General features: G+C 46.8%; 1 protein-coding gene across 1 annotated transcript in view; it reads left to right on the top strand.

Moving 5' to 3' along the window:
- LOC130887006 (O-acyltransferase like protein-like) overlaps positions 1-15,490 on the top strand; it is a 38,207-nt gene extending 22,717 nt beyond the window's left edge. Inside the window, exons 8-15 of the mRNA XM_057789269.1 lie at positions 724-825; positions 5,763-5,928; positions 8,068-8,147; positions 10,154-10,267; positions 12,081-12,213; positions 13,372-13,558; positions 14,824-14,966; positions 15,255-15,490. Of these exons, the coding sequence (XP_057645252.1) occupies positions 724-825; positions 5,763-5,928; positions 8,068-8,147; positions 10,154-10,267; positions 12,081-12,213; positions 13,372-13,558; positions 14,824-14,966; positions 15,255-15,380 (1,051 nt within the window). The 3' untranslated portion in view covers positions 15,381-15,490. The remainder of the gene's footprint in view (positions 1-723; positions 826-5,762; positions 5,929-8,067; positions 8,148-10,153; positions 10,268-12,080; positions 12,214-13,371; positions 13,559-14,823; positions 14,967-15,254) is intronic.
- Positions 15,491-15,762: the final 272 nt, after the last annotated feature.

Raw genomic sequence — 15,762 nt, 5'->3', positions numbered from 1 at the left:
AGCCAAATATTCCTGACCTTCTATCCTCCTAGTCAGTGGTTCTGAACCTTCCTATTGCTGTGACCCTTTAATTTAGTTCCTCATGTCGTGGTGACCCCCAACCATAAAATTATTTCATTGCTACTCCATAACTATAATTTTGCTACTGTTCTGAATCGTAATGCAAATATCTGATATACAGGATATTTTATATCCTCTATCATGGGGATATGCAATCCCCATGAAAGTGTCATTCGACCCCCAAGTGGTCATAACCCACAGGTTGAGAACTCTTGCTTCAGGTGCTTGGGCCTATGGATAGGCAACATTGCTAGCTCCAATCAACAAGTTATACCTCATATTGTCACTAGCCCTTGAACCCTTATGCCAGCAGCGTTCACATGTCACTTTAGGCTAGAACATTGAGTTGTTGGGTTGAGACCCTCTACAGCTCTCTGGTTTATTGCTGTGGTCACTTGTGAGCTCTCTTTGTCCCAATAGCCCATAGTGAAGGAGGCGCCGAGTCTTGGCTGACGGGCTATGAATATGCTGTAGGAGAAAGGCAGAACCAAAGTGAAAGAAGACAAGCCAAGAAATAAAGGACCCCTGCTCTAGAACTTGGGCCACCTGGTCGCTGCAGCATCACTTAGCCTGTCCTGACTGAGACAGCAGCAACAACTCACTGATAAGCTAACTATGCCATCACCAAGTAACTCCCAAGGCTACTCTCTTTCTCTCTCTTAGTGGCTGGTTAAGTGCACGGTCGTTTCTAAAGATGCACCAAAACACAAACACGGGAATAACCCCTAAAATCATACTCAGATACTTCCTCAAACGTTTTACAAGGTAGGTTTATTTATGTAATTCTTTCAGTTCATTGTTGCTATATAATAGGTACAATGTTTAATCTTGCTTAATTTTTGAAATGAATAGTTATCTTTATTAATTATGTTTGGATTTGACTAGTTTAAAACAGTTCAGCTTCCATATGGCAAAGGTTGTGAAAAACAGGCATCTTCCACCAGCAAACATATTCTGAGATGGCTGGAAGTAGATGTCCATAGATATCCCAGCCATTTCTGTGGGAGAAGCAGTGTAGCTGCAGCCAGAGTACCTGTGTGATGCTAAAAATAGCACATGCGAGGAACAGTGTTGTGCGAGGCTTGGGTCACAGCCATGCATCTTTATTAAGCAGCGTGTGGTTGTTGAAGCAGAAGGACTTTTAATATTGGCTTAAACTACAAAGCAGTGATGGCGGTGATGTCATGAGAGAGAAAGGACACCCCTGCTCTCCAGCCCCTCCCTTTTCACACTTTCTCAGACATGGCTGTACTGAACGAGAACCCAGCTTCCTGCATTCCTATTCTAAGTCCATCTTGCTATGCTACACTGCAGGGTCAGGGTTCCCTAGAGAACCAGAACCAATAGGATGAATTGGTTTCTTTCTTTCTTTCTTTCTTTCTTTCTTTCTTTCTTTCTTTCTTTCTTTCTTTCTTCCTTTCTTCCTTCCTTTCTTTCTATCATCTATCTATCTATCTATCTATCTATCTATCTATCTATCTATCTATCTATCTATCAATCATCCATCCACCCACCCACCCACGCATCTATCTATCTATCTATCTATCTATCTATCTATCTATCTATCAATCATCTAATATATATGTATATATTATCACATTCCTAAAGAGTTTACTAAACCAGCTCTTTCTGAAATAGTAACTACAGTTATCTCACACCTAAAGAGGCTGAGAACAGGCAGTTGTTCCGTCCACAGTGGTGCCCTAATAGTCCCAAACTAGGGCCGAGAGCCTGGAGAGCCATTGCTCTTTAGTCTGTGACAGAAGTCTGGACATGTGGGTTCTGCTTTCAGTGATGGGATCTGCAGCAGCAGCAACAGGGTGAGCTAACATGGAGCAAAAGGGAAACCAACTGGGCTGAAGGCAAACACCGTTTCTTCTGGCATGTCCTTTGTGTCTGGTCTGCTGCCAGAGGGTGCCACCTACATTTGGGGTGTGCCTTCCCACATCAATTAAGGCAGTCAGGACAATTCCTGAGTTGAAGCTCCCTTACTCGAATGATTCTAGTTTGTGGCAAATTGATATTAAAACTAACCATCACCCTGTCATGAAACAGTTAAAACGATCCTCAGGGCTGGGGAAGTGGGAGTGGGCAGGAAGAGAACCTGTAATTCCACTGCTGGCCTCTGTCCTGGGTTAACCATGCACCAGCTATGTGACTGTCTTAGCCTTTCTGTACTTGGGTTTTCTTCTCTATAAAATGAAATTAGGGGCAGGGGATGTAGCTCAGCTGGTACAGTATTTGCCTCAAATGCTTGAAGACTTGGGTTCAGTGTCAAACACCACATAAATCCTATGTGATAGTTTATGAACATAGTCCCAGCACTCTGGAGAAGGAGCCCAGAGGACTGGAGGTTTAAGGTCAGCCTCATCTACATAGAGAGCTTGAGGCCAGCCTGGGCTACTTGAGACTCTAAAAACAAAAGAAAAAGAAAGAAACAAAGAAAGAAAGAAGAAACCGAGGTGGCAGCAGTGGTGAAACTCGAGTCACTTTGTAGGATTCTTGTGGCACGAGAGAACATACATGATGAACTTAGAAGGTTCATGATGAACCGGAAGCCACAGTGAGTACAAGCATCGCCACTATCCTTGCTGTTACCTGAGCGTTGTGTGCTTTTCTTTCTGTAAGTTAAGGATGAGGAGGGGCTAGGAGCAGACCAGCGCTGACTCTTTTCAGTGTGGTTTTGTGGTTTCTTCTGAGCTTTGTCAATGTAGCCCTCCTCCTGGTGAAGGGGGAAATGCAGGATTTCCGAGTCTCTCTTGGGTATGAGGTTCTGGTTAAGCTATCTGTCCTGCTTGAGGTTTTCTGGGATTATGGGGGCTTGCCACAAAGGCCAGAGGTTCAGGACATCTTAGCTTGGGGGTGAGGGAACCAGTAGTGCGGTAGGTTAACCTGGAAAGCTTGTTTTGGAACAAAACAACTTGGGAAAAGAGAGAACGTGTTTTTGTTTGTTTGTTTGTTTGTTTGTTTTTTGTTTGTTTGTTTTTCCAGGCAGAGGGAGCCAAGGATGGGGGCACAAGGGGCACTGAGTAGGAGTGGGTGATGATGATATGGCTTGTGGGCACGATGAAGTGTGGAACCCAATCTGGCCACTGGCAGTGGGAGTGGGGCCAAGGGAACGCAAAGGCAACCCGAGTGATGCCCCAGAGCAGAGGCAGTGGCCCTGTTGAGACAAAGAACTTTGGGAGAGTGGGGATTAGAGTCCGAGCGAGGAAGGGAATGACTCCAACTCGAGCCAAAGCTTTATTGAGAAATGGAGGTGGGTGGTACCAGCCACATTCTGGCCTTGACCTTTCCAAGATCCATAGGGACTGGATAGTCATGTCCTTAGCAACTGGGATGTTCTCATTTATGAGCTCAGAACTCACTGTTCCTATTCATTTAGGATTTATCCCTTCCAGAGGACAGGTGATAAGCTGGGCATGGGAGGGAACACTTGAAACCCCAGCACTCAGGAGATGAAAGTTGGCAGGTCAGGAGTTCAAGCCTTGACTATCTAGTGCATTTGAGGCCAGTCCTGGGAGCTTATCCACATGTTTGGAGGTGCTGTGGGACCCTGGGCTCTGCCTTACTTGAATGAAAACCACCCTAAATTTCTCAATGTTCTATCATCTATCTATCTATCTATCTATCTATCTATCTATCTATCTATCTATCTATCTTTGTGGTTCTGGAATCTCACCCAATATTTTGTTCATACTAAGCACTGAGCCACAATGTAGCTTAAAATATCTCTTGAAAGAGGGCTCCTGGGGCTGGGGCTGTGGTCAGTGTTACCTAAGTGACTGACTCCCCAGGGACCTAAGTAAAGTGCCTGGTAGGCATGGTAACCCATCTGTGATTCTAGCCCCAGAATTTGGAGGTAGGGGTTTCTCGGAGCAAGCTGGCTGCCTAGACTAACCATACCAGCTAGCTCTGGGGTTGATTGAGATACCTTGTCTCAATGAATAAGGTGGAAGAGTGATAAAGGATAATTCCCCTACAGTCTTGGTCTCTATATGTCCAATCACATGGATCCTGACTTGCATGTGTTCACATGCATGCGAAAACATACATATACACATGCAGGCCTCATACACACGAAAAATTGAAAACCACAAAAGAGGGCTCTGTGGGCTCATTGTGGTGCATGCCTGAAATCACAGCACAAGGAAGGCAGAGGCAGGAGGATCAAGAGTTTGAGACCATCCTGGAATACATAAAATAGAGTCTATCTGCAAAATCCAGCCAACCAAACAACAAGGGCTCTGACTTTAGCCCCACCCCCATGCCACAAGTGTGCACCCTTCCAACCATGCCTTCTCTTCCAGCTTCCCATATATGTGGCCTAAATTGCAGTCACTAGACAGTTGTCAACTGAGAAACACTACTAAAGTTCCTGATGGTTCCTAAAGAAGCAGTCAAAAAAGAAGCTAGCTTGTTAAGAAATTGCATGTTGCTAAATATTCTTGAAATGATCATATTTTGAATCTATCAGGCTAAAGAAGGAATATTAAAATTCATTGTAGTTAATTTTCCTTTTATTTTAAAAGTGTAGCATCTGGGAAATGTCCAATGAGTGTCAGATTGGCTTATTCTGTTTCTTTCGCACCCCACTGATTTGGACCGTGTATGTGATAGCTTGTAATTGGCTCTCATAAGCTCACAAGGAGTGGTACTATCAGCAGGCGTGACTGTTGGAGAGGCTATGGCCTTGTTAGAGGAAGTATGTTACTGTGGGGCCAGGCTTTGAGGTTTCCTATGCAGAGGATACTGTCCAATGTCTCAGTCAACTTTCTGTGGCCTGCATTTCAAGATGTAGCCAACACCACATCTGCCTGTGTGCCCCTGTGCTCCCTGCTGTGATGATGATGATGGGCTGAATCTCTGAAACTGTAAGCCAGCCCAATTAAAGGTTTTCCTTTTAAAGAGTTGCTGTGGTCATGGTGTCTCTTCACAGCAATAGAAACCTAACTAAGACTTTGTACATACGTATTTTTTTTTCTTTTTCTTATTTCTTTATTTGGGACAGGGTCTCATGTAGTCCAGACTGGCCTCTCTCTTACAGTATAGTTGAGGAGAATCTTGAACTTTTGATCCTGCTACCACCTCCTGACTTGTGGGATTACAAGTCATGTACTAACATAACATATCCAGTTTTTATCACCACAGGGATCAGACCTCCCCAAGGCTTTGTGCTAGAAAAGGACTCAACCAACTGAGCCACATAGCCCGTCCTGGATCCTGTTATTATTCATTAGTTTGTAGTTCTGTAAAATCCAGCTTAGAAGAATGAAAAGTTGACAGCAAAGAAGGAAGAAAGGAAGAGGAGGGAAGGAGGAAAGAGGGAAGTTTCTGTCCCATGAGGCGCATGGGAAGAAGATGAGCTGGTACCCATCTTACGGATGAGTGACTGTGAACCAGTCACCCTAACCTCTCTGGGCTATAATTTGAGATGGGGTAAAAACTATTTGACTTATCTCAAGTTTTAGGGATTCCTGGAAAGCTTCCATTTCAGTGGTGAGAGAAATGGCCTTTGCAGCCAGCAGCGGCCTTCTTGTCTTTGTACCAGCGCATGGTGGACAGTTCTGCATGTGTGGGCCTTGAGGCTGCTCACTGGTGTCAGGCGTTTCTTAAAGTATCCCTCCGGCCCTGTTGGTGCCCACGGAGGTGAGGGCAGGGCACCTTTCGGTGTCATCTTCTCTCCCATGTCTCTCCGCCAGGTTGCAGCTTCTTCATCTGTACTCAGTGTGCTTGCTGGTTGGACTCTTCTCTTTCGTCCCTTGGGGACCTGTCTGGGAAGTGCCACAGTTCCACTGGGAGAACTGTCGGCAAGTCTGGTGGACGAATCTGCTGCTGCTGAATAACTTCATGTCCGTTCAGAATGCCGTGAGTTACCAAGAGCCCATTTGCAAGGGCGTATGGGTAGACACAGGGCGTCTCAGTCACATGGTTTGGCAGGTTTCCCAAGGGTCAACCTAAGCCCTATATCCATAAGTTTGGGGGCACAGCACCAACTGATGTAGGGGTCCTTGTTATAAAGCAAGAAAGGGCTGCAGTGGTGCTAATGAGGGCGGCCTCTCTGGGTCTCAGGGCAGCTCCCCTCCCCACCAATGCTCTTGAATTGGTCCAGGTCACCAGGCCAGAAAGGACAGTTTCTTTGCCTTCACACAGAGAGCCCATGCTGGGGTGAAGCATCACAACCATGCCCCAACCCCCCTCGATCTTGGTGAACTCTAAATTTCAAACCAGTCTGGACGGAGCTGGTTCACAGCTACAAGAGCTATGCCTTCATAACCTGAATCTTCATCATTGTTCCAGTTTGCTTCCTAGTCCTGTGATAAAACACCATGACCAAAAACAACCTTGGGAAGGAACGGGTTTATTTGGCTTATAAGAGTCAGGGCACGATCTCAAGGCAGGAGCCAGAGCAGAGACGATGGAGGCTGGCTTGCTCACCATTACCTGCTCAGTCTGCTTTCTTATATAACCCAAGAACCACCTGGCTTAGGATGGCACCACCCACAGTGGGCTGGGCCCTCTCACATCAGTCACCAATCAAGAAAATGTTCTCCATGCTAGAGAGATGGCTCAGAGGTTCAGAGCACGGACTGCTCTTCCAGAGGTCCTGAGTTCAGTTCCCAATAATCACATGGTGGCTCACAACCATCTAGAATGAGATCTAGTGCCCTCTTCTGGCATGCAGGCACACATATAGGCAGAACCCTATATACATAATTTTAGAGAGAGAGAGAGAGAGAGAGCGCATGGGCTACTCTTCCAGAGGTACTGAGTTCAATTTCCAGAAACCACATGGTGGCTCACAGCCATCTATAATGGCATTTGGATACCATCTTTTAGCATGCAGGTGTGCAATATATAAAATAAATCTTAAAAAAGAGAAAATGTTCCCACAGACTTGCCTATAGGTCAATATAATGTGGGCATTTTCTCAGTTTAAATTCCTTCTTTCCTAAGATGCTGGCTTGTATCAAGTCAACAAAACAACATCAATACAATCTAACAGGACAGTAATGGACTTAGTGTGAAGGAAATTGAGGTAGCTATGACTCAGCCATGTCCTTAAGTCCTCCCATGATAGATTGGCTGGCAGGTTCCTAGTTCTTGCCCATAACAACTCATTCATGAGATGGCCAAGTCCAGCAGCTTGGACAGGGTGTCATCTGTGCTGACCTCTGGAAGATGAGGGCAAGTCTGTGATAGGGTCCCAGGAGAGAGGTGGGGCCATCTTCCTGGATGCAGACTCGCTTGGGCTATTATAGAAATCAGGGGCAAGGACAGGAGTTGCTTCTTTGAGTGGAAGCTACCGTAGATTTTTGGAAGCACAGGTGCCAAGTACCTCAAGCCTGACCATTCGTACTTCCTCCATGGCAAAGGTGTCTTTTTACCTGTAGACAAAGCTTCCCTCTATGTTGAGGAAGTTTGGGCTCCTTTGGGCCCTGGGACCCAAAGTGACAGGAAAATTTGCCTCTGGGAATTTCTTTATATGAGATAAAACATGGCAATGACTGACTTAATTTACCACAAGTGTGGAGAGTTGGTGGGTCCCTGTGGCTTTGGCCAGACATCCACGTTGGTTCTAGTGGGAACTGTTGAGTGTAAGCAAAAAAAATTGTTTTTGAAAGAACACAATTTCTCCACCTAGAGCTGGGAGTGGGAACCAGGCAAGAGAAAGAACCTCACTGGCTTTTTGGAATTCCAGTCACACCATAAGAACAGCCACCTCCTGCATTCCTGAATCATGACCCCAGTCAGTTCCCATGACTGTCCTAGGAGACAAGCTATATTGGTCTTTAGAAACAAGAGAGAAATGTGTCTGAATCTCAAGACAGTGACGAGGCTTCGTCCAAAGACCCGTGTGAGGAACAACGGAGGCTACCTAGTTCCTCTTCCCATGGCAACTGCCCCGCCCACCTGCTCAGTAGGCCAAACAACAACAGACACTCAAAGTCCTTGCTACCTGGAAAGGGAGGAGTCACGTTTACCTCTTCTTTTTCTCCCCCACAGTGCAATGGTTGGACTTGGTACCTGGCCAACGACTTCCAGTTCCACCTCATCACTCCGCTGATCTTCTTTGTCCATGGAAAGTGGGTCTGAGGTGTCCCGTCTGGGGCCCCTACGTCCCCGCATGGGTCCTTGGGCTTGGAACTCTCAGAAAGGTTCCAGTTTTGTAGAATGCAGCTTTTTCAAGTTTAGGAAATTAACTTTTCCAGAAATGGAGGCACCGTTCCCTCTCCTGCCCTCCTTCTGCATCCTCTTTCAGCCACGCATAAATCAGTGCATTTCCCCAGATTTATCACCAGTGCGTGTGAAACCCGGTGCTCAGCGTTTTCCATCCCAGCTGTTCACATAAACATACCCACATATTGACACAGCCCGCATACCTGTCAGTCTCAGGATTTATATTCCGCTTTTATGGTCGGGTATCTAGATGATGCCCGATTTTTCACGATTATAAATGACTGCCTTGGAACACTCGACTTGCTTGTAGCTATTTCCATGGGAATGTATTTCTATGTGGAGTTACCGGGTTAAAGGGTAGCAGCGATTCCTAAGTGTTTGTTACGTACTGGGAAATTACTCCCTGGGAAGAGGGAAGTAATTTACAGTGCCCTGAGCAATGTATCAATGTACTTGCTGCCCCTCAGCCGTATCTATCACCTTAATCGTGTTAGTTTTAGGAACACTTTACAGTCTCAGTAACTCACAGGGAGATTTACAGCATGCCATTTAAAAAAGAAATTTATGATTCTTTCTTGTTAAAATATGTGTTCAATTTAGGAAACATCAGGATTAAGAGAAAGGAAAATACTTACCCTGGTCCATCACTCCTGGCAAACTAGGTTCCCTGTTTAGTCTCTGGTGCTGTCTTTCTGACTTTTATCCTGCCCAGTTTTTAAAAGACAAAAGCATGCTGCTCCAATAGCTTAAAACAGTTTTACTATATTATTTTACTGATTGTAAATATTACAGTAATGTCTGCCTAACATCATTCCGTTTCCTGCATGAACTATAATTTATTTGTACCTTCTCCCATTGTTTTATACTTGGATTGTTTCCAGTTTTATGCTTTCATAAATAACTTCCCATGAATATTTTCACGACAACCATTTGTCTCCAACTCTAGTGTTCCTTCAGAATGCTTCAGAATCCTAAGTAGAATCAATGGGTCAAAGGGCATGAATGTCTAGCAGCTCTTGAGTCACAACGGGAAACTACTTTTAAAAAATGGAGATACGTGTGGTCCTCATGGTCCGCATTTCTATGCCACAGCAGATCCTGGCAGTGCCCATCTGCCCGGTTCTGTTCCGAGGAACCAGACAGAACCTCACTTAGAGCTTTTCCCTTGCTGCAGAACCCTGCAGAATGTCAGCTGTGATTCCTTTGTGTACAGCCCCAGAGTGTGCAGGAATTAATGTGGGTAGCCACCTGTGGAGCGGAACATTGGCGATAGGCTATTTTCCCTCATCCCCTCAGACAGTTCTGAGGCATATTCATAAGCTATAGAATATTCTGGAAGAACTGAGTGCTGACCTTCTCAACAGCTTACCTTGTATTGGCTCTCTCCCTGCCTTCCTGCTTCTCCCCGCCACTCCCACACTAGCCTCCCACATCCAGACATTTGTCTCAGGCTTATGCTGGCAGGGAAAGCTGGGTTCTCGTCTCTGCTCTCCCCCGCCCTTCCCCTTCCCTGGAGTGGGTGGCTGTGTCATGTCTGTGTCCCATCCTGTCTTGAACAGCTCACTTCTCTCCTAAGTCAATCACCACGAATGTCCCTATAGTGTTCTGTAGATAAGCAATGTTCCCAAGAATGGAGCCACAGTATAAGCTTCTGGGCAGGGTAGGCAAGGGTGCCATTACTATCCTTGTCTAGAAGAGAAACCCAAGTGCAAGGTCTGTCCGCAGTCTCACTGCTGGTTAGTGGTCAAGATCAGGCAGTCCAGCCGTCCAGCTTTCCCTGCTCCGTTGAAGCCCCGCCCCCGCCCCTCCTTCTCCTTTGAAAGCGTGGCCCCAGGTTTCCTGGGATCACAGCACCTCATTCACGCTGTGGTGAAGGCCCCTGAAAGACGTTTTCCCCTGCCCTCGTCTACAGAAATAAACGTGTTCTCGTCCTCCTCGGGGCCCTGCTGTTCCTGACATCTTTCTCGGCCACTGCTCTGCTCACATTGGCTTATAAACTTCCAGTGGCATCTCCGTCAGCAGCCAGGTAACACGGTTCCAGCCTGGTCGGTCCTCTCTGTCCCTTGCCTGACCTCACCAGGGCCAGACTATCCCAGGGAGGTCTGCAGAATCATCAGGTTGTTTGTCCCGTGCCCATTAACTTAGGAAAAAATGGGCTCTACACCTTTGATCTGGATGGAAGTTCCAGATTTCCCAACCTTTCAACTCAGGCTGCGTAGGTTTTCTAGAAATGTATTTGACTCAAGGAAATGCTTCTTAGAGACAGGAGCACCCCCATGTGGCTGAAATGGGGTACTCACTTAGTGTAGCAGATGTCTTGCTGGATGGAGAAACTGAACCCCATAATGAAGTTGGAGTTACCTCTTCAAGGCCATAGAGCAGCTAAGGGGTGACATAGATGTTATTTGAACCTAGGATCTAACTCCAAAAGCTCCTTTGCCTGCACAATAAACTACTTATGATCCTGCCATGTAGCTCGGTGTATTAAACACGAGCAAGAACTCTTCTCAATCCAGCAGTCAGACCGAACAAGTGAAAATCAAGTGGCCCAGGCGGCAGCTCAGATTCTTCCCAAAGCCACCTGGCTGCAACCTTTACTTGCTGGCTTCAGACCAGCCACCCTGGTCTCTCCCAAGTTTGTGCTTCTGCTGTTCTCCCAGTCTAGAACGATCTTCCATTAGCATCTGAGATCTATCAACATTGTCCCCAACACTTCTTTCAGATGTCCATGCAAATGTCACAGTTTCCAAAGCAGCCCTTCCTGACTTCCCAATAAAACCAGCCTAGAGGGGCTGGGAGGATAGCTCAGTTAGTGCTTACAGGAAAGCAACCTGAGTCACACACACACACACACACACACACACACACACATCAGAGTGTCATAGTGTATGCTTATAATCCCAATGCTGTAGGGGTGGAGAGGGGTAGATCTGGGGCTTGCTGGCCAGCCAGCCTAAACTACTTGGTGATTTCTGGGGCCAATAAGAGATCATCTCTTAAACAACCAACCACCACCACCACCAACAAAAAGCCCCAACCACCGCCACCAAAGAACATGGCATGGCTCAGAGAGAGAGAAGGTGCTATAAGCCCAACAGTGCAGATTCAATCCCGGGACCCATATGGTAGAAGGAGAGAACTGATCCCCGTTTGCAGTCGACTGACCCCCCCCTTCCCCTGGTGGCACACATACATGAGCATACACCAACAAACAAACTTAAACTAAAAGGTGGACCTGCTGCTGGTTTCAGGGACACAGTCTGGGAATCACAACATTGAATAGTGTGGTTTTCTTTCTTTCTTTCTTTCTTTCTTTCTTTCTTTCTTTCTTTCTTTCTCTTCCTTCCTGTTTTTTTTCTTTTTTTTTCTTTTTTTGAGACTGGGTCTCTCTATGCAGCACTTGCTGTCTTGGAACTGGCTATGTAGACCAGGCTGGTCCAGAACTCACAAAGATCTGCCTGTCTCTCCTTCCCAAGTGTTCACCACCATGCCCCAGCTCTCAAATGTCTCTGGTTCATTTGGAGCGTCCCTTCTCTCACAGATCCTCTGGGTGCTATGTTCATTCCTAGAGGCAGTGGATCAGCCACCACAAAGGAGCATTTAAAACAAATGAAGTCATCATGTGTCTTTGAGAACTGGGTTCGGAGCCCAAGGGAATTTAGAATGTAAACAAACCAGCTGTGATCCAAGGCCCTAGAGTTTAGGGCCTAGACAGTCGCTGTGTGTAGCTCATTATTGGGAGATCTGGCTCTAGCCGTGTGGATCACCCCAGAGGACATCCCCTTTTTCTTGTCTAGCTCCAAACTGAGCCTCTGTCTTGCTTCCTCGTTTGTTTCCAGTGAGAAGGAGGCTACGCTGTATTTCTCAGAGTATTACACCAAGCCCTACTGCCGGTGCGGCCCCTTCCTCGTGGGCCTCTTCCTGGGCATGTTCATGCATTCAGACAATGCGACAAACATTCTCAAAACCACGGTACGTTGTTCCCTTGCCTCCCTGTCAGGGCATCAGCCTGGCTGGGATTGATGCGGCCTCTCTGATCTGGCACTTCCAAGCCAAGTGCAGGCAAAGCCAGGCTGCTGGATTCGTTCCTGGGCTTCAGTGTGTTGTGCAGCCACACTAAAGCATGAGGAGTCAGCCAGAGTCCCGTCCCTCCTTCCTGAACTAAAGGACCAAGAATCCGGTTACACTATTGGGCCACACCTGTTGGTTCCCAAGGGCTCTGCTTGACTTTCATTGGCCTTGGCTTTGTCACAGTTCAGAGAAGAGACCCTGGTGCTGGGGAAATCTTATATAACTCACAGCAACATCAGGAAATAGGATTTCCTAGATGTTGTGACTCACATCTTTAACCCCAACACTTGGGAGGCAGAGGCAGGCGGATCTCTGTGAGTTAAAGGTCAGACTGGTCTACAGAGCGAGTTCTAGGACAGCCAAGGCTACACAGAGAAATCCTCTTTTGAGAAACCAGCTCTCCTCCACCCCTGAAAATCCCCCCAAACCAAAAACTAAATAAGACAAATAAACAAACAAAACCCCCAAACCAAACAAAAGAAAATCCTAAAAAACAAAAAGCAAAAAATCACCCCAACAAGAAGCAGGCAAACAAAAAGATCCATCAGGACAAGTGGCTGTATAGAAGAGGGTATCTCTGCCATGTTAGTGTTTGGGTGTTCTGGACATGCACCGTCTGGCTGTAGAATATAACACAGAGCCATCCAAGAGACTCTTGAACACAGCCAGGTGACTAGAGGCTCCAGGGAGAGCAGGGTGTTAGCAAAGGGGAGAAGGTAAGGCAAAGAGGAAGCATCGCAGAACCATGTTAAGGGCAGTTTCAGGTTGGGAGCTGGCCTTGAACTCACAGTTCTCCTGCTTTGGTCTCCTGAGCAATAGGATTATAGGGACGTGCCACCCCACACAGCTCATCTCATCCTGTATAGTCACACACACCCTCCCCCAGCACTGTTCCTAACTGCTGCCTCCCGCTAAGCTGATCTTTAATTTTAGTGAAATCTAGAGTCATTGAGGTTTACACACAGAGATCAGAAGCGGCAGAAATGGCACTGAAGAAGTGAGTGTACGCGAAAGGACGCAGCGATTCATGAGCTGTGGCCTGCCTCTTGTTCCCCTCAGGTGCAGGCCATGCTGGGCTGGGCTTTCTCTCTGCTGACCCTGTTTGCGGTTGTCGCCCTGGCATACATAGTGGATGACACCTCGCCAGCCTCCTCCGTGGCTGCTGCCATCTACCAGGCCTTGCATCGGACCCTATGGGCAGCGGCTGTGGGCTGGATCATCTTTGCCTGTCAGGAAGGCTATGGAGGTAGGAGGGGACCATTGGCTCTGCTCTTGGGCTCACACCCTGTCCCAGAGGGTGACAAAGTTGAAAGATGAGGTGTGCAGCCAGAGGTAGGGAGGAATAGTTAATCCCAACTCAGAAAGAGCGCCTTGTCTCTATCCTTGGGGTAAATAACTCTCATATATTATTTTCAGTTTTTGTGCTGGTTCTCTCCTATGGAATAAGAGGCTAGACAAGAACTCTGAAATGAAAGATAGTGAGACAGTGATGTGGTGTGGGAACAGATGTGGTGTGAACAGGCTCAGTTTCCATCTGGGAGGAAGAGGCTAAGAGGCACTAAGACCCCTTCCATAAGCGGAGAGAATATTTTTGTGCCATTGGCTTTTGATGTGCAGGGGGGCAAGAAGATGAAGGGTATATATAGAAAGAAAGGAATTGTCTCCTGATTAGCGAGCGAGCGAGAGAGAGAGAGAGAGAGAGAGAGAGAGAGAGAGAGAGAGAGAGATTGATTCAAGACTCCTGGCATTTCCTTCCCTTTCTCTCTTTGTCTGAGGTAGGGATGAGGTAAAGAGGTACCTCCAAACATCACTCAGGCACCATCCAGAAAAATCTCCATTTCCAAACTTCTTTGAATTCTTAAAGATGGAACAGAGCCTGGGGGTGGGGTGGGCAGGACATCTGTGCACTCTTAGGGACGTCACTGGATGAGTTTAGAATTAGGCTGTAGATGAAAACTCCTCAGCCTCAGCCAACGTGGTGGGAATTCGTGGCTTAAAGAGAAAACAGGTGGTCCCAACTTGCTGATTGAACACACCTCTTCCTCATGGAAACAGTTACAAAGGGACCCCGGGTTTTACCAGTGGTTCCGGGATAGACTCTTTCCAGGGTTAGTCATTTAATTGCATAAATGTGTCTGTATGTTTGTTTTGTGCCAGACAACATCCTATGTATTTGAGATCCAGCAGTAGATAAGAAGGAATTCTTCCCTTGCAAGGCATTGCAATAGAGCAGTGGCAGAGAGGAGGCTAGGAGATACCAAGAGACAGAATAGGGCCTGCAGGGACTGGAGAGATGACTCAGCAGTTAAGAGTGTGGCTGAAGTACCTAGTTTTGGTTCTAGCACCCATGTTGGGCAGCTCATAACCACCTCTAGCTCTAGTTTGAGGGTATCTAATACCGTCTCCTGGCCTCAAAGAGACAAATGCACACATGTACACCCACCCACACCCACACACACCCACACACACACACACACCCCACAGGCTTGTGACTGTCCCTCTTCCCACCAGGTCTGGTGACGCGTGTGCTTTCTTGTGGCATCTGGAGTCTCCCAGCTAGGATCAGTTATGCCTGCTACCTCGTTCATCCCATTGTGATCATTCTCTATAACGGACTGCAGGAGACCCTCATCCACTATTCTGACACCAGTATGGTGAGCAAGTACCTGGTCCTTGGCCCTATCCTAGCTCCACCTCTCGCTTTTCTTGAGCGGCAGAGCACACAGCTGGCTTTGTGCTGTTCTTTCCTAGAGTTGCTCTGCTCTCTGATTCAGCTGCGGGGGGGATGGGGGGGGGTGGGGCTTCAGTCCAGGGAAAACTGAATGTTTGGGACCATTTATTACCTGTTCTGTTTCATAGCATTGGGGCAGTATACTCTCATATCCAAACACTGGGGGGGGGGCAATGGAATAAGCTGTCCACTGTACCCTCTTTGTCCACAGTTCTATCTTTTCTCTGGACACTGTGTGCTGACCTTCCTCTGTGGGCTGGCCTTGGCACTGTTCATCGAGCGGCCATGGCAGGAGCTGAAGTGGGACCTGTGGAGGCCAGCGCCTGCTGGTCCATGAGCATTTCAGCTGAAACCCAAGAGAACCACACAGCCCATCTGTCTGTGGCCCTTGGAAGGAATGTGAATCTGACTTTGTGAACATTTATTGTATACAATATGTACAGATAACCTCTGGTCACCATAAAAAAACAATTCTATTTTAATGTTTTTTAAAATAATTGTACAAGAATCTTTCTCTCTTGGCTTAGATTTGATTTTCTGTATTGGTAACCATGGTGTTAAAATATTAAAATGGAGGCCAGGTGATGTGGGATGTCCTTCTGTATATGTGTTGCTTTTATTTGTTGATGAATAAAGCTGTTTTGGCTGATGACTTAGCAGAGTAAAGTCAGGCAGGAAATCCAAACAGAGTTATATAGAGAGAGTAGGCGGAGTCAAGA

Source organism: Chionomys nivalis, chromosome 14 (assembly GCF_950005125.1).
Source record: "Chionomys nivalis chromosome 14, mChiNiv1.1, whole genome shotgun sequence".
Taxonomy (NCBI): domain Eukaryota; kingdom Metazoa; phylum Chordata; class Mammalia; order Rodentia; family Cricetidae; genus Chionomys; species Chionomys nivalis.
Note: the sequence above shows the minus strand (reverse complement) of the source record. Positions and strands in the feature narration are given on the sequence as shown.